The sequence below is a fragment of the Meles meles genome, chromosome 20 (genome assembly GCF_922984935.1).
Source record: "Meles meles chromosome 20, mMelMel3.1 paternal haplotype, whole genome shotgun sequence".
In the NCBI taxonomy this organism is placed as follows: Eukaryota; Metazoa; Chordata; class Mammalia; order Carnivora; family Mustelidae; genus Meles; species Meles meles.
Window position 1 is genome coordinate 59,262,534 of NC_060085.1, and position 18,701 is coordinate 59,281,234.

Sequence of the window (18,701 nt, forward strand, 5' to 3'; positions counted from 1 at the left end):
GGACATTCGGGGAAAGCCAGGTTCATGAAGAAGCATGAAGGAGAGAAAGCAAAGCAACTCACTTCTGAGAGAAGAGTTAATCTAGTAAACAAAGAAAACTTAGGAATATTTCTTATTAACACCTCTAGAGAGACTCGAGGAAATTACACCCATAAAACAAGTTTATAAAAGAACAGAAGTGGGGCGCCTGGGTGGCTCAGTGGTTTAAGCCGCTGCCTTCGGCTCAGGTCATGATCTCGGGGTCCTGGGATCGAGTCCCACATCAGGCTCTCTGCTCAGCAGGGAGCCTGCTTCCCTCTCACTCTCTCTGCCTGCCTCTCTGCCTACTTGTGATCTCTGTCTGTCAAGTAAATAAATAAAATCTTTAAAAAAAAAAAAAAAAAAAGAACAGAAGTATTTTACTTCAATAGAAGTAAGCACTTTTTAATAGATCTGTATAAAATCGAAATACAATGCATAGAACATAATTGGAATGGACTGGATGGCCCCTTGACAGGAAGATGATATAATAGCACACCACACGGATGCTGGGAAATGGACATATACAACCCCTTACAGGCATGAGATTTGATGGCTAGAAGATTGCCCTGACAGCAATGTGCAAGAATTTGGTGACAGAGGGGACGAATGAAAGCAGAGAAAGAGTTGGGGGCTTGCTGCAATGTTCTGGGAGAGATAAACACAGATGATGACATTGGAATGATGAGAGAACTGGTTCAAGAGATGACCCCAGGGGCACCTGGGTGACTCAGTCAGTTAAGCGGCTGCCTTTGGCTCAGGTCATCATCCCAAGGGTCCTGGGTTCGAGCCCCGCATCTCTCTGCTAAGCAGAGAGCCTGCTTCTCCCTCTCCCTCTACCTGCCGCTCTGTCTACTTGTGCTCTCTATCTCTCTGTCAAATAAATAGATAAAATCTTAAAAAAAGAAAGATGATAAATCAAAGTGAATCAAGGGTAGACTTGACACCCTGTGTACACTGGCTGACTAACAGGAAGAAGGGGGTACTCTGGCTAACGGTGGGGGCAGCCATGCCCGTAGCAGAAATGGTCAAGTCTAGAGGCAAAGTGCATGGAAAACCCTTAACTATATGTATTTGGTGAACCCTTGATTGCCAACTTCTGCCTCCTGAACCCAAGACCTGCCCCTTTAGGGAGAGAAAAGAGCCTCTAAGGGCACAGACTGCTCCTTCATTGGGCTCCCTACTGTGTGATCACTCTCAGATAGCCAGCCCCTGACTCATACTTTCTCAGCGAGTTCATGGTTCCAAAGACTTTATCTATTGCCTCTCTGCTAAAGACTCCCAAATTTACATCACCCACCAGACCTTGGCCTTCTCCAGGTCTATCCTTTCCAGAGACTTGACAAATCAGTAAACGTCACACCCTGAACACAGACTCAGCAGGACTTTTTTCCCACTTTTTTTTTTAAAACCACCTCCCAGCATCCAGAGTTATTCCTTCTTCTCTAATTGTGTGATCTTTGTCCCACTGCTAATCAGCAGTGTGCCCTTGGACATGCGCTTGACTTCCCTGTGTCTCATTTTCCTTCTCTGTAAGATAACAGTAGTACCTAGCACCCAGGGCTGTGGTCAGGAGGCACTGAGATAAAACCTGGACACAGCCCACACTACACAGCAAATGCGTGATTGATTTTAAGTATTCCTCTATCTCTTCCTCCTTCTTATTATCATTAAATTTTTATATGATAAAATCGTAAGGGGAAAATGGCACCATTTTGGAAGTCTGCTCCACAGGCTGGCTGACAGGATAAGCGCCTGCATGATAAATAAATCAAAGCGAATCAAGGGAAGAGGGAAGGGCAGGGAAGGATGGATGCTTTCCTGACAAGCCTAGACATGACCTGAGTATCAGAAAGGTCTCTTACACAGAAACAAAAGTTAATGGGAGACCCAGTCGGGGCACAGACTATGAACCAGAGGTGTGGTGGGAAGTGGAACATGAGCAGGCGGGGGATAGACCCAAGGGGGATGAAAATGGGGATGCCAGAAGAGTGGGGAGTGAGACAGGATCCAAACATGAATGTAGACTGACCAGTAAAGAAGCCATGCTCAGTCCAAGAGGAGAACCATGGTCTGCTTAACTGAGAAAGACACAACGTACTTCTGTGCCATTCCTGCCAAAAACGTAGACCCTGAATCATGGGGAAACAGGAGAAAAAACTGAGGGGAAGTCTACAAAATAACTAGCCTATCTCTTTCAAAACTGTTGAGGTCATGAAAGATAAAGAAAAACTGGAGAATTTTCCAGAATAAAAGTGACTAACGAGGCATGACAACAAACACAGCACCTGATTTTGGACTGGACAGTGAACTATAAAAAATAATTTTGTTTTCTTTTGCTACAGCAGACACTGGGGGTGGGGGAGTGGCAAGTTTGAACAGAGTTTGTCATCGTATAGTAGTATTGTGTCCGTGTCAATTTCCTGATGGTCACTGTACTGTGATTCTGTAAGAGAATGTCTCTGTTCTTAAGAAATAGACACTGCAGTGTGCAGTGCAGGTAAAGGGGCACTGTGTCTGCAAGCTACTGTCAATGGTTCAGAAAAAAATTGCATGTTCATAAGCACATAAACATATTTGGTAAAATATTAACAGTGCGGGAATCTGAGTGAAGGGTGTGTGGGAATTATTCTTGCAAATCTTCTGTAAATTTGAAATTATATTTTAAATAAGGAATTACACAGAGAGAGAGTGCACATCACTTTAAGTACTGGCTAGTGAAAATGCCAGGGCCACCAGAAGAGAAGTGAAACGTGACAGGGGACACAGGGCAGGCCATCCTGAACTAGGAGCTTCCAAAAGCTCCAGGAGGAAGGAACACAGCTGCTGTGAGAGGCGAAGAGTCTCGGTGGATGGGGAAGAACGCGTTTTTCCCATTCTGGTGTCCAGGGAAGGAGACTTGGGACACTGGCCTGGGAGAGGAAGCTGGGGCAGTCATTCTGGAGAGGAGGATAACGGGGGGAGCTGGCAATGGAGGAAGAGAAGGATAGCGGGGACGGAGCAGGAAAAGGAGAGGGATACGGGAAAGGATGGCTCCACAGCGGGGGAGCACAAAGGGCCTGCCTGGCAAGGCAGGTGGCTGCCCCAGCCCCTGCTCTCCCAATGCAGGGACAGCAGTATGTCCTGAGCCCTGTCCATGGCTGTCACCAACTATGACTCCACATGGTGAGGGCCTGTTCTGCCTAGTGCCCTAGACTTTGCTTCCTAGCCCATCCACTTCAGCATCTGGAGTCAGGACAGGCAGGGGCCCGCACACCCCGAAACCTGTCTGGGATGAAGGCATACCAGCAGGGCACTCCCCGCAACCCACATCTGGACACAAATGTGTACAAGCAGAGATGCCCAGGAGACACGTTCAAGACAGCAGGACAGCCGGTCAAAGCCCCAGGAAGATAGTGACAGTTGGACATTAAATAGAGGTGAGAGGTCCCTCACAGCTCAGACCCTCCAGAGGGAGCTCCAGCCTGGCCTCAAAGCATGGGAGGTCGGGAAGTGGCTACACTGCAAGGACACTGCAAGGTCTCACCTCGGCATCGGTGAGGTTGCAGAGGAACGCCCCGGACCTCCACCAACCTCTTCCCCTGCGTCCTACAGCTTCCCTCCCTGAACGCAGGGCGGCAGCTCTGTGAAGTTGTAGTACCCCCTGGTGTCTTAGTTTGGAAACTACATCTTCCCAAACCACCCCCGAAACCACCCCCCACCTTCAAAGGAAACCAGGCTTCCAAAGGACACAGCCCTCCTTTTACAGACGAGAAAGAGTGAAGCTCACAGAGGGGAGGACACTTGCTCTAAATTGTGAAACTACACTAATCACAGCTGTGAAGTTGTAAAACCCAGGCTTGTGCGTGGTTAGCCAGTCTTTCCAGACACACCTGCTTGGGTAGGCCAATGCCCAGACTCGGCTTCAGATGCAGGGGGAGGAGCAAACTGACAGAGAAGCATCCCCTCTCCCCTCCATCTGCACCACAAGCCATGGGCCATCTCTTGGAAGCTGGGCTTGAATCACCCGCCTAGTTGACAAGTAAGGGCTCAAGGCGCAGTTTCAAGGTTCTATAGCCAGGGGCTAGAATGCTGGCTAACCAGCTTCTAGGCTGGCCCACCACCCCTCTGGGACCCTGAGGCTGAGGTGAAATGACATAATGCATTCAGATCAGCTCGCCCAGAGGCCTGCTCTTCTCCCTCAGGCCGTCTCTTAAAGTCACACTGCTGTCACACTCCACATGCCCCAGCGCACTGCGGGTGAATGCGCGGGCGGGTATTCCCACAATGGGACTCCACTGGACGCCCTAGAACCTCCAAGGACCTAGGGTTCTGGCTCAAGAAGGGACCTGGGAGGTCATCTGGACAGGAGATGGCTAAGTCTAGGTAAGATGGGCTGCCACCCTCTTCGAGAATGTACCTCCTTAGAGAGACATGTCTGTATTGGCGGCTTTTGTTTTCTCCCCAAATTCCTTAAACCCAACTGCTGTGGTTCCTGTACAACCTTAGCCCATTTCTGTTTTGTCTGTTTACGTGAGGAACTTCTGGGAAGCATCTCCCTCGGGATAAAAACCTACGTATTTTCTCAGTTGTTCCAATTTAGCCTCCTTTGCCTGGGGCTCGACAACTGGGATCATCCCTCATTCTCAGCCCCCTCGCCCTGTCATTCTTCATCTCTTGTGGAAACTCTGGATTCGCCACACAGTGTTCCAGTGGTCACAAAACCAGCAGAGTAGGTACACAGTAAATATTTGCTGAGTGAACTGCTGAAAAGCGAACAAGATTCACGGGTGAGAAGCTAGCTTATGCAAGCTGGAAAGTAAGGTTTCTGGACTCAGGCAGCACGGTCTGAATTTAATACAGCACTCGAGCTGCTCTCTCCCCATTGGACATGATCTTGTGGCTTGGAGGCAGCAGGAGGCCACTCTGATGAAGCTCCAGACCTTTGGACAGCTTGGATTCTCCAGGCTTTTTCTTTTTCTTTTAATCTCACTCTGGGGGCTGGCTTTTGTTCCCTAAATAGATCCTGTTGCATTTTCTCCCTCCTGTGTTTCATCGGTTTTGTTAAGTCTCTTTCTCCAGCTTATCAAGGTCACACTGGGCTTTGTTTCTGCCTTCCGGGGTAGCCATAATCTCATGGATGACCCTTGGCATCCACTGAAATATTAATGAACTGACTCCCCTGTTTAAGATGTGAAATTAAGACAGGCACCAAGCCAGTGGCCTTGGAAGATCACGTAAATGTCCCTTTCGCTTAATTTCAAATCACTGAAAATTTCCCCCCTGAGTGCAACACTCAAGACAGTTATTCAATCCAGTGTTGCTACGAAAACACTCACAAAATTCACAACAGACTGGTATAAAAAAGAGGCGCAAGGGGAGAAGCTTTCGGTATAATTAAAAATGACTTTTTAATGGTCCACCGCAGTAGCCATCAAAGAAATGTAAATTAAACATGACGATACAGTTTTGGGGGTGCCAACCTGACCATACACGTATCTATTTAAAGGTAATACGGAGTATTGGATGAGCTCAGGAAACAGGCACTCCATCTGCTACTGAGGGGAATGGAAATCAGGCCACATGGGGGGTGGGGGGCTTAATGCATATGAAAAGCTTTAAGAAGAGACATTCTGAACCTGTCATTTCACTCCTTGAAATACACCCTAAGGAAACAATGAGGATGCTGGTAAGGACTTGGTTTCAAGGAGTCCCATCATGGCGCAGTTTGCAGAACAAAAGACTGGGGACCATCCAGCGCTCAGGCGGCAGGCCACTGTCCGAAGGGGCGGTGGCCGGGCCGGGCTTGGGAGACTTCTCCTGCCTTAAAAGTGAGGGCAGACAGCTCCCTTAGCTGGCCTGGAGAGACTCTGGGAAGTGAAACAGCAGAACCTGTGCACTGTAATTCCATTTTTTGATAAAGGTGTATTTTATGTATTTCCCATGTAGGAAAAATTTCCAGAGAGATACATGCCAAAATGTTAATGTTCGCCAATTCTGGCTGATGGGATTAGGAATGGTTTTTACTTTCTTCTTTTCTGCCTTTTCGGATTTTCACATAACAATACTTATTACTAGGGTAAAACAAAAGTACAGTTTCTTGTGGGCATTTAGGTGTAAGTGCTTCTGTCGGCTGGCTTTCTTCGCAAACATGCCTGATGCATGCGCTGTGACCCAGAAGGTCAAATCATTCACCAGCAGGTATGGTATCAACGCATAGGAGCAATTTCCAGGTCCCAGCAGACTGGCTTTGATGATCTGCTTTCTACAAAGTTCTTCACAGGCAATAGTAATTCAAGGGGTCTAATCAATGATTTCACACGGAGCGGTAGCAGGTCTTAAAGCAGAAATCCCAAATTTGAGATTTCGCTCTGCCGCCCATTACCTGTGTGATTTAGTGCCATGATTAAACCTCTCTGAGCTGGTTTCCTTAGTTATAAAACAGGGATCCTAACGATGCCTGCTTTTACAGTTTTCATCAGGCTGCTGTGAGGTTAAAAAAATGACGTGAAAATGAAATATATAATAATATAAGTACTCATGAATGTTCTTTTATGCCCAACCATCATTTGGCATGCACTCCCCTCCTCTTGGTACAGGAGTGTGGGGCGCTACTCCCTGGCTTCAAGGGGTGCTCAGGAGCTAGTACGGACCAGAGAACCCAGTCCCTCTGGCTTCAGGATTGGGTCATAGATAGGCTCATGACGCAGGGAAGACAAACGAGTTTCCATCTGAGACTTTTCCAGAAACGCTGGGGAAGCAGAGTTCTCTCTCTGCTGGGGCTGCTGAGTGAAAGAAGAGGACACTGGAGTGACTGGAGTGACTGGAGTGGAGGGCTCTCTGAGCCATGGCACAGGGACAACGTGCCTGAGAATGATGCCAGCCGGGGAAGGCTAGGCCTGATGGAGGAAGACATTTGCCTATGCCCCGTTTCAATACCTGGATCCCACCTGCCTAGCTTCTGCAGTTACTGAGCCAATCAACACCCTCTTTTTCATACAGGGCTGTCAGCATGTTTGAGCTGGGTTTCTAGAACTTGCCAACCCTGAAGAGTTGTCGCTTTTCTTGTAGAACACTAATTAGCTTGTTCACTAGGAAAATTAAAATCGCATGCAGAGAATATCATTAAGGATATCGGAGAATGAAAGGGCGGAGGGTGACAGGAGAGACAGCCTTGGGATGAGTGGGTAACCTGGGAAACTGTTCTTAATCATTAACAATCTTGTCTGAATTACTTGTTCAGGTCTTAAGTTGGCTTGATGCTAGTTGGTGGAAGGCCGATCTACATTCTACTTCTTTCCCCCTACTTTGCCGAGATCACTCTTCTCACCCGGAATGTCAGAAAACCATAATGTTTTAAAGCTGGAGAAGGCTTCAGTCTATCATTCCTCACTTACAGAGGAGAGATTGAAGCCAAGATCAGACAAGGAACATGCGCTCAAGGTCCCAGCCCTTGTCATCAGCTGAGCAGAAAGACCAGTGCCTGTTTTTGCTGTGGGACCTCAGAATCGTCACTGTAAGGAAGGCTCTAGCTCTGGCTCTTCTAGGTCCAGCAAACTAGCAATGAAAAGTATAGCAAAGTACTCGTGACAACAAAACACACTGGTTTCCCTTCTAACACATGCTATCTTTGTGCTTCCACAGTGGGTCACTAGGCCCAGGCGCTCAGGAGCCACTGATTCCAGACTCAGCTCCGCCGTACACAAGCTGTGCGGCCTTGGGCAAAGCTCTTACTCTCTCTGGGCCTGGGTTTCAGCATCTGTGAAGCAGTGACAACTCCTGCCTGTGGACCCTACAGAGTGCACAGAGTTGTGAAGTTCAAATGAGCTAATCACAGAGAACATTCTAAGGGAAAAAACGGTAATATTTACTATGTAAAATATAAGACATTACTGCTAGTCTCTAATAAATGGTTGAGCTGAGAGGCAACCTAATAGAAAGAGCCAAGGCTATGGAGTCTGGAAGCTTGGGTTTGATTCCTGGTTCTTACACTGGGTAGCTGGGCTCTTATGCAAACTCCTGGAGCCTCAGTTTGTTCACTGGTCAAATGGGAGTAACAATATATACTTGTTTCTGTTGAGATTAAATGAGATAGTATACAGAAATACCTAGCATGGTGCCTGGCACGCACTAGGTGTTCATATGTGGGTCGATGTCATAATTACTAGAAGGGTATTGGGTCTGAGATTAGGCCCATCCACCGCCTGGCTTTCAGCAGTCATTGCTCTTGGACATGGATGTAGCCATGTCCCCAAGGGCTGTTAGGACAGCACTTTGCATGGTCACTCTGACCTCTGGACACACTCTTCCTCCGGGCAGGCCCTTTGAAGTTTCCTTGGGTCTCCTCTAACCTGAGGGGCAAACCCAAAGAGGCAATGCCCTCTTTCCTTGCAGGCAGAGAGGGCTGGCACACACTGTCCTCTCTGGACTTCCTCCCCCTACAAATGAGCCTCGCACCTGGAACACGCTCTGTGTCTGGGATGACCTCACCAGTATTATCAAGGTACCATGAGGACACAGAAGCAGAAATGGCTAGCTTCACGTCAGGGCCACTGCTAAGCTCATGGAGATGCCCCTCTGGGCAGATGACTTAGAAGAAGGCACTCCTTCCATCCAGCCTGACTGCATGAGTAGCATGCAGGCTGGACTTGAGCCCCAGCTCCCCTACTCCGCAAGGCGCCCTGGACAGGGCACCATGCGCACAACCACGTGCAGTCCTGCCCACTTGGTAGAGATCCAAAGGCCTCTCAGAAGCTGTGTCTTCTGAGCTAGGTGCTGCAGGATGATGACAAGTCTGCCTGGCAGCTGGGATGGAGAAGAGCGCTCCAGGCAGACAGGACAGGAGGAAGGGCACCACAGGCTCAGGGAACAGGCCTGAGAACACACCAATCCTTGATCCAGCTCTGTCTCATACCAAGTGTGACCTTGTTAAAGCACTTAGCTTCCCTGTGCCTCAGTCCCGCATCCACCAGTGATAATAGGCTAGTGAACCGACGCTTGCAGGAGCAGGGAAGGAGATGAGGCTGAGGGGCTGGGCCAGAGCATCAGGAACACTTTCTGCAGTACTAAGTACAATACTCAGTACTCTGTACTCAGTACTAAGATGTTTCACTTGTATCCTGTGGGTACTGTGTTTTCACAAATTGCCTTGGAGGTGTACAGAGAAGAGACGGACCCAAGGAAAGGTAAGGGCCCCATGGGAAGGTGAGAGATGTGGAAGCCTGGGAAAAGCAGCCTTCCTTCCTCTCCCTCCTCCAGGGCTCTCACCCACTCTTCGTGCAGGGCGCCTGAGTCCCCGTCTCACAGTCGTTCAGGGTGAGGAGCAGAGAAGAGGAGACAGACCACGCTGCAGAGCTGGCATAAGGAGGAGAGCAGATGCCAAGTGCCCGTGACAGAACACGTGGTCGATGACTTTCTATTTTCACTATTAAGAGACGCAGAGAGGCTAGTGGGAGAAGAAGAGAGAGGAGGAGAGAGGAAAAGGAGGGAAAGGGAAGTGAGAGGCAGAAAAAATTAGTTCAGCAAAGCCTCAGGGCCATCCCACTGTGATCCTGAGGATGGTCCTAGGCTCAGCACTGTTGCTTTCTTGGCTCAGGCCCTCGGAATGACTGCTTGTCTTAGAATAGATTCTCAAGGGTCTTTCCAGAGAAAGACCCAAGCACATCTAATTGTCTAGTGCTTCTTTTCCACGACAAGGGGTTAGATTTATCAGCCTATTCTGCTGCAGTAACAGGCTAGCTTAATGGGGGAAATGAACTAAATCCCTATCTTATACCACATACCAAAGTAAATTACTGCTAGAATAAAGAGTTAAATGTAAAAATTTAATGTTAAAAAAATAAAGGAAATAAAGGTACATATATCAGAGGGAGGGAAAGGATTTTTCTAAACATAAAGCAAAGAAAAACATTAAAACATTTCAAAAGAAAGACTGTGAAGTTTGTAAAACAAATTAATGTATGTCAAAAATTACTATTTAAAGCAATTGATAAACTGGAAAAATGTTTTCTATATACATCAGAGAATGTATTCCTTTTATGTGAGGATTGGTACAGTGATAAAAATAATTAAAACCCCAATAGAAAAAAATGGAAAAGCAATGATACGTAATACAGAGTACCTAGAAGTACGAAGCGCTGTACGGGGAGCCTTCATTGAATTACTGCATTTAAACCTCACAACCCTATGATACTACTTCCCGGATGGAAAAACAGGCTCAGGTTGCTCCCTGCCAAAAATCACATAGCCGTTAGGTGTCGGTGCTGAAACTTTGGAATCTGCCTAGCCCCAGAGCCTGATCTTCATTATACTATGCCTCAAATCGGAGAGGATCATAAGCGGTCAGAATACGTACATACATACATACATACATACACACACATACATGTTAATTCACTAGCAATCAAAACCCATTATAATTTCCCTATCAAGTTGACCAAGATTTCTAAGTGACAAAACGCAGTGGTGAGGAGGGTCCAACAACCTGCCATTCATTCTACCTCAGGTGGGTATGCGAACTGGAAAGATCTTCCTAGAGGCCGGTTTGGAAATATTTAACAAAAGTCCGTGGAAAGATTCCTATTCTTTGTGCCAGACATGTCTCATCCCCTCCAGATCTTCTCTCTATACTTCTCCACCCTGTCCTCTGCCCTGGGAGATGGACCCAGGAGTTACCGCAACAGGCCAAGTGTCCCTGCTTCCCGACCGGACTCCCGGAAAGAGGGAGCGGAAGAGAGACTGACAGGGATTCTGGCAGAAGATGGGAGGAGAGGGGTCAGGTACTTCCTCCCCTGGTTTCTCCCCTGCTGGGTCACAGCCCTTGCCAGGATCACTTCCTTGCCAGCACTCTCTGTCCCTCCTGGTTCCTTTCATCCATCTCTCCCGCCATCCCTTTGGGTGTAGGAAAACTGAGTGCTCTGCTGCCCAGGACCCTGGACTCCTCTGTGGTTGGCCTATCCCCTGCCCATACCTTTCTAAGTTCCCTATTCTATAAATAAACTCTCTCTGGGTTATCTCAGTTTGGTCATATCTTCTTTTTCCGGCTAGGACCCCGACTGATACATCTTTACACCTAGAATTTTATTCTAGAAATGTATCACGAGGAGACAATCAGAGAAGTGTAAAAATATATGACGATAGTTTTAGCAACATTAAAACTCGGGGACAACCTAAATATTCAACAAAAGGGAGCTGGTTTTAAACCTGTGATGAGCCACATGACGAAATACTTCATAGTCACTAACAATCAGGTTTAAAAAGAGTATTCAATTATGCGGAAATACATTTATTAAATATTTTAAGTGAAAATATTATGATTCCAATTTGGCACATAAAAGGGACTACAAGGATGTATCCCAAACTATGACTAGTGATTCTCTTTTAGTTGTGAGGTTATGAGTGACTTTCGTTTCCTTCTTTGCATCTTTTGTATTTTCTACAATTTCCAAGTATTATTTTCATAATTAGAGGACACAAACCCAAAATATTATATATGCTAAGAGAAAAATCCAAACTGCGTTCTGTAACAGCCTGCCCCCGTGTGCACGGGCAAGCACACACACAACGTGGCGGTCTGGCATGTACAAACGGGCTCCTGCTGGCCAAGAACGTGCACAGCTGCTGAAGCCAGGAGCATGGCCAACGCGCTCCGCCGCATCTGCATCCAGCTCCCAGCTGCGTGCATTCCAGCTTGGGCCCTGGCCCCAGGTCGCTGCCCCACACGGGTTCATCAGCCATGCTCTGGAAACCCACGAACCAGCTCTGGGGCGTGACTGAGAGAAGGGCGTTGCCTTGACCCAGGGTCAGGGAGACCTCAGCAGGGGTACAGGAACCTTGGGAAGCCCTGGCTTGGATCATGGCTGAGCAGATGAGCAAATGAGCACTGATGAATTTAAGGATGATCTTAACCCCTCTGAGCAGTGGTTTTTGCATGTTTACATGGGGGGAAAGTTACCCTCCCAGGCTGTTGCATTACATGGTGTTACACGAGCGCAGAACATGGGCTCCCTAAACAGCAGCAAATGTTAAAGCGAAAAGAGCCTCGGGGACCAGTAGGACACCAGGGTCCCAGAGACTTGGCTCTGGGATACAGGTGGACGGCGGCACGATAAAAGCTGGCAGGGAGAGGCAAGAGATAGGATTTGAGCAAGGAAACGGTCCTCTGGCATTTTGCCTAGCCAGCCTCCCTCCCAACTGCAAGGAGCACCAAGTCTCAGGTAAGAAGCGCTACCTGCAGTGGGTCCCAGGTCCAGACTGGAGTCATTCAGCTCCTCCTCCTCTTCCCAGAAGTACTGTGGTGGCTGCAGAAGGCGTGACTCTTCGCTCTCTTCACTGGGGAGACCCGAGCCGGGGGCTCCCAGTCCCATGGCCTCACTGGGCTCCTCCGAGTCCAGCGGCTCCAGACCCGTGGGCGGCAGGAGGTCCAGCAAGGAGGTGGAGGTGAGGCCCTCTGGGCCAGGCTCATCGGACCCTGCTACACACGTGCCCAGGGATGCTCCTGCACAGATAAGAAAGCCGGATGGTTAGAAGAGGCCAGAAAGGCAAGACGGGCATGCGGTTAAGACACGTCTCCAACAGCAAAGAACACAGGGGTGCCTTTGGGGACTTGGGGGGAGACACTCCTGACATCCAGGGACTGCCGGGGGATTCTGAGATGCTGTTCTAACTCCACAAAGGCCGAGCTGTTCAGCCCTCCCGGTAGCAGGACCAAAGGTGAGCCCGAGGGAGGTGGGCTGGAGAGGGTCATCGGACTCAGCACTGGCTTGGCGGTAGCGGCGGGGGCAGTGTTTGTTCACTCAGAAACGGCCACCAGTGGCCACCTTCACTACAGCTGTGCTGGGCTGTAGCGGGCACAGATGCAGGGAAGAACAAGTCCCTGCTCTGAAGGACCTCGTGTGCACACCGGTCCCCAGGCTTCTGTCCTAAGCTGAACGTTTTCCAAAAGTGCATTAAGAATGAGATTCGGATGTCAGCAATCCGATCTCCTGAACACTCTTTAAAGACTCGGTGAGACGGCAGGTCGGATTCAGCCAGCATTGGTCCCAACATCTTTGTTTAGCATCTTGGATCCCTCTTTCCTAATTTATAAAACAAATGAACAAAACTCAATATTAAAGGGCACCTTTCGGGGCGCCTGGGTGGCTCAGTGGATTAAGCCGCTGCCTTCGGCTCAGGTCATGATCTCAGGGTCCTGGGATCGAGCCCCGCATCGGGCTCTCTGCTCCGCAGGGAGCCTGCTTCCTCCTCTCTCTCTGCCTGCCTCTCTGCCTACTTGTGATCTCTCTCTCTGTCAAATAAATAAATAAAATCTTTAAAAAAAAAAAAAGGGCACCTTTCTTCCGTCTCTCACTTCCATTCACTGAGAAGAGGAAGACAGCCCTATGGGCCAGCTTCACACCTTAAGTACTAGCTTAATAACACAAATATTACTAACTTGCTCTATGTCTTCTGGAAAATCACTTAAAACCTCTGGGTCTATCTCCTCATCCTTAAAAATAAGGAAGGTGGTTGAAATGACCTCTAAGTTCTCTTTTCCAAGACTAACATTCAGTGATACGATCAAGAGTTAGATTCCTGCTCTCCCCTGTTGTACACCGGGTCCTGGCCTGAAGAGTTCATGGAAAATTTTCATGATGTTTAGAATAAAAAAGTGAGAGCTAACACTATTTGTGCTGCATGCTCCATGCCCTGCATGGTCTCAACCCGAAGTTTCACAACTGCCTTCTGCAGTCGTGATAAGCCCTAAGCTTGGCACCCAGAGCGTGGTGGAAACCCCGTGAGCTATGTGTGCACGATCGGGCAACACGGGACCATGAATACAGCATCTGACCGAAAGGAGAGCCCCGAGGGAAAGGAGCTTAACACAGTTAAAAAATGTGTGGATGAGGATAAACAGGTCTTGATCTAAAACACAGGAGGACAGTCTAGTAGAGAGAGCTTGGGCCAGGGAAGCAGGTTTGGGTTCTGGCTTCCCTGGGGGAGCCGTTCTGTGTAAGCTACTTCACCAGGGGCCCCAGGTTCCTCATCGGTAAAGCAAAAATTCCACAGCCCTCTGGAAGGCAGGGGCCTCAAATGAGGGAAGGTCCATGCAGACCGTGCCATAATGAGCAGACGGTATTCCAGAAATCTAAGTATTATTATCCTTTATAAAGAATAGAGAACTGGGATGTTCTTGGCCAGGAAAAAAGAACATGCAAGAGAGACAATGGTCAGTATCTTCAAATATATTAAAATAAAAGGTTGATGTGAGTAATAGAGATCAGAGTTATTCTATGTGACTTCAAAAACAAAAAACAAAAACAAAACCAGGACTAATGCGTGGAAACATGGGACAGCATACAAGCTTCAAAAAACCTTTAACCAAAAACAGGTAATGCCTAGGGCCACCTGCCCCCACCTGCCCAGCTCCTGCTTCTGAGAAGCTCTCCCGGGTATTCCCAGTGTAGGCTAGGCACCACGCCTAGCACCATAGTCTTCTGAACCAATCACTGCACTTTTCTCTCAAATCGGAGCTGGCCATCTATGGTCTCCTTCCCTCACTCTGTATGCCTCGTGTCTGAGTCTACTTGGTCGGCCCAGTGCCTTGACAGACTCTGAAATACGACAGGAACACAACAGGTGTTTGAATAAATAACCCTCCTGTTTCACAGGCGAAATAAGGGAGAGCTCAGGACCATAAGGTCACAATCACACAGCCAGTTAATAGAAGTGCTGTAATTAGCTGGTTTCTCCCCTCAAAAATGACCACGGTTTGAAAAGTGTAGTCTAAATTTTAAATATGATACCAGCAGATACAACTGTAGAAGTGGTACCCCCAAGATTGGGGGAGCCAAATGCAATAAACTTACCTGAAAAAAACTCACGCAGTCCACAGAGAAAAAAAGTCAATTGACAAGAAATGTTTGTAATAATTAAATAAACATTTTACAGATCTCCAGGTCACCTGAGCAGCCAATCTTTGAAAAAGTCATTGGGTGAAAATCTTTGTCTACATGAACCAGCCTCTAGCAGGTACATTGGGAAAGACATTATGTCAGCCTCTTTAGAAAAGTACAAACTAGTTTTATTTAGGAATTCTTGGGATTTTAGCCTCTGGAGGCTCAAACTTGCATTGCCTCTTCAAAACCTGAGTGTTGCCTCTCTCGGAGCTGAACTGGGGCACGGTGGGAGCGAAGTCACTCCCTTCTAGGCCTTGGGCCTTCTCTCCACAGTGGCGTGGATCTTGAGGAAACTGTGTCAGCCCTCTCAAGGAAAGTCTGGCCAGCAGTCCTGTTGATTTCCCGCTTCTGGAAATCAAATACTGCTTAGTCAATGAAGCTCCCTGTTCAGAGGACTGCAGTCTGTGGAATTCCCTGGGACCACTCCCTACCATTTCCACAACGAGGCGAGTTTCTCCATTCTCTGAAACTCTCTCGTCCACCTGTCAGGCAGAGACACCACCGTCTCCTTCCACCTCCTCCTCCCTCCTTCTCTTCCTTTCCCAAACTTCTGATATGAATGAACAGAAATTTTTATAATCTTGCCGAAAAAGCTATTGTGAAAAAAGGAATCTGGGTTCTCACTCTTCTCCAGTAAACAGTTCCATTTTCTTGAACATCTTTTTCCCTGTGATGGTTATTTTTTCTTTATATAGACCTTGATATTTTCAAAAGCCTTAGCAATGGATAATTATTTAGTAATTGTAAGAGCTTGCTTATTTTCCAACTTGCCCACCAAAATAGTAGCTGAACCCTAAGCATTCTGCGTATAATTGCTTTTACATTTAATAATTAATCTTAACTGAGACTCCATCTGATTTAAAATTTCAGATTTATACTCTTTGTGACTGATTCTTTTTTCCTTTTAAAGACTTACTTATCTTTGGGGCACCTGGGTGGCTCAGTGGGTTAAGCCTCTGCCTTCGGCTCAGGTCATGATCTCAGGGTCCTGGGATCGAGGCCCACATCAGGTTCTCTGCTCAGCGGGGAGCCTGCTTCCTCCTCTCTCTCTCTCTGCCTGCCTCTCTGCCTACTTGTGATCTCTGTCTGTCAAATAAATAAATAAAATCTTTAAAGACTTACTTACCTGAGAGAGAGGGCACACTAGCACATGGGGAGGGGGCAGCAGGAGAGGGAGAGAGATCTCAAGCACACGCCATGCTGACTGTGGAGTCCGACACAGGGCTTGATGTCATAGAATCACAGCCTGAGCCGACACCAAAAGGTGGACACAACCAACTGTACCACCTAGGCGCCCCGATTTTCTTTTGTTCTCCTCTAGCATCTGTAATTTTCTGATATTTCATCACTCCCAACAGAAAGAGGGAGAGAAAAAGAAGGCACGTGAAAAGGATTTGGTGACCAGCCTCAAAGAATTGAAAATCTGACCCAGACTCGGAAAAAGAGGCAGAGAAAGCAGGGGGTGAAAAAAACAAGGCTTTAGTAATCCGCATGTTTTATCTCCCCGGCAATCTGCTCCTCATCCAAACATCCCTTTCTGATTTCCACCATCCACTACACCCCCACCCTTCTCCTCATCAGCAGCTTTGAAGTACAGCTCTCCCCAAGCCCTTGCCAGACACCAATACGGGGGCTGCCCGGCAGCATCTGCCACACAGCCCCCACACCCGTAAGTGTCAGCTACAACAGAAATTGTCTAGCACAATCACCCTACCACACACACACTCACACTGGTGTGCATGTCTGGATAATCTGAGAAGCAATGCCCAAGCGCTCTTGAAAGGTTTCTACAGAAAGGTGTATAATAAAGACACATACTACCAGACACATATGTGTCACCAAGACAGAAGTAATAACGTACACCACAAAGTGTGTACGGGAGGGAGGAGGTGGGAGGGAACACAGAAGGAGTAAAGCTGCCCACAGTCATCCATGCCTAGCCACAGCTGGACATGGGTCCTGACGCATGCTGCTTGCCAGTCCTGGTACGGCTGTTGCACAAAGAAAGAGCAGACTAATCAATATTTAATTTATTTGTTGAATCTCACCTCTTCCAGAGACGGTTCAAGCTATGCAAACATAGACATAGGTGTGTGTGAGCACCTGAGACCAACGCCAAAGGACATACTTCTGTGCACACACGTAGGTCCTTACCCATCCCTGGACTGATGGTGGAGAAAATGTACCCCTTGCTGAACTGACCCTTCCCAGGACAAGCTCAGGTACTTTCCCCGTCCAGTCATTTTCCCTGGGATTCTGTCACTAAGGGCCCATGGCAATGGCCCATCTCACTGCCACTGTCAAGCAAAGACTGCTCTCCCGTCTCGGGCAGAGACCCTTCAAAGGCCTCTCCTTCATCACACAGACGCACACCTGTGCCTGTTTTTTTGGGGGTTAACCTCACGGAAAGTGCCTAAGTAGCCAGTGTGCCAGGTCAACTCCCACATACACACACACGTTATACTCCTGCATGTCCATCAGAAGTGGAATCACTCCAACCATCTGATGAGTGAACGCGTACACTACACACACACATGTGCACACACACTCATTCCGGTGTGTCTCTCCACCAACACCAAGTAGCAACCGCCCCTTAATATGCTCTCGTTGCATACTGTCACCTTTCTGCTGTGTCCGGCACATGGGGAAGCTGTTCAGTCATGTCCTTATTTGACCCGCTCCTACCGACAGCACTTCTACCCACCCGCATTCCGTGGTGGTGGCCTGTCTGGGAGGCGGCCACATACCTTGTGACCATCCGCCAGCAAACACCTGAATCCCATGTATCCCCCTGGGAAGCTTTCAGCAGGCTCTGTCACAGGCACATCTATTTCACACCTGCCCCCCACACCCAACCTGTCATCACCCACACACTGCCCTTGGGCACGGCGGACTAAAACCACATCTCAGTGTCTCTCACACCCAGCCCAGCGTGGCAGCTGCGCAGGAGCTATCCAGCAGTGTCACTGTCGCAAGCAGAGACCTGGGTGCTGTCATACCTCTTCTTTGTCAGCTCCTAATAAAGTTGCCCAGCACAGTCTAGACAGCCATTCGCAACGACACACCCCTCCTCCTGTCCGGTAGCACTACACCGCGTAAACACACAGCCCTCATTGTCGCAGCAGCTGTGTGTACGGCTCTTTGGCACTTTCCCCCTCGGAGCCGCAAGACACTGGCGCCCACGCTCACTGTAGTGACCCCACGGGACCTGTAAATGCCGCCTCCCCATCCCGGTGTGGCTGTCGCGGGGCTGGCAGCCAGGGTCCGTCCTCCTCTCGCTCGTGCTCCCGCGCTCCCCAAACGCCCCCCGAACAGAGCCCCCAGGGAGCGCGTGCAGGCGCGCCCGCCGCCACACTCCGCGCGCCTCCCCTGCGTGTGTGTGTGTGTGTGTGTGTGTGTGCGCGCGCACACGTACGCCCCCGCGCCGGGGAGCCGCTTTCACACGAGGCACACGCCGTGGCCCCACGCCCCCCGCTCTGGGAGCGCGCGTGTCGCGGACGGCGCAGCAGCCCCGCCGAGCCCCGCGCTCCCGCGCCTCGCGCGCTGGCCCCTTTGTTGGCGGCCCGGGAGCTGTCCAGCACCGCGGCCCGCCCTGCCCGCCGCCGCCCGCCGGCCCCGGCCTCGCGGCCGCCCGCCCGCGCAGCGCGCACTCACCCCCGGCCAGCAGCAGTAGCAACGGCGGCAGCAGCGGCGGTAGCCCGGCGGCCCGCAGCAGCCAACCCATGGTGCAGCCGTCGCCGCCCGCAGCCGCAGCGGCGCGGCGCCTCG

The 18,701-nt window shown here is 49.2% G+C and overlaps 1 protein-coding gene across 1 annotated transcript in view; it reads right to left on the minus strand.

The window, feature by feature from the left end:
- Window positions 1–18,701, minus strand: part of PODXL2 (podocalyxin like 2) — a 36,894-nt gene extending 18,193 nt beyond the window's left edge. Inside the window, exons 1-2 of the mRNA XM_045989803.1 lie at window positions 18,588–18,701; window positions 12,227–12,493 (exon numbers count right to left, since the gene is read on the minus strand). Coding sequence (XP_045845759.1) covers window positions 12,227–12,493; window positions 18,588–18,657 — 337 coding nt within the window. The 5' untranslated portion in view covers window positions 18,658–18,701. The remainder of the gene's footprint in view (window positions 1–12,226; window positions 12,494–18,587) is intronic.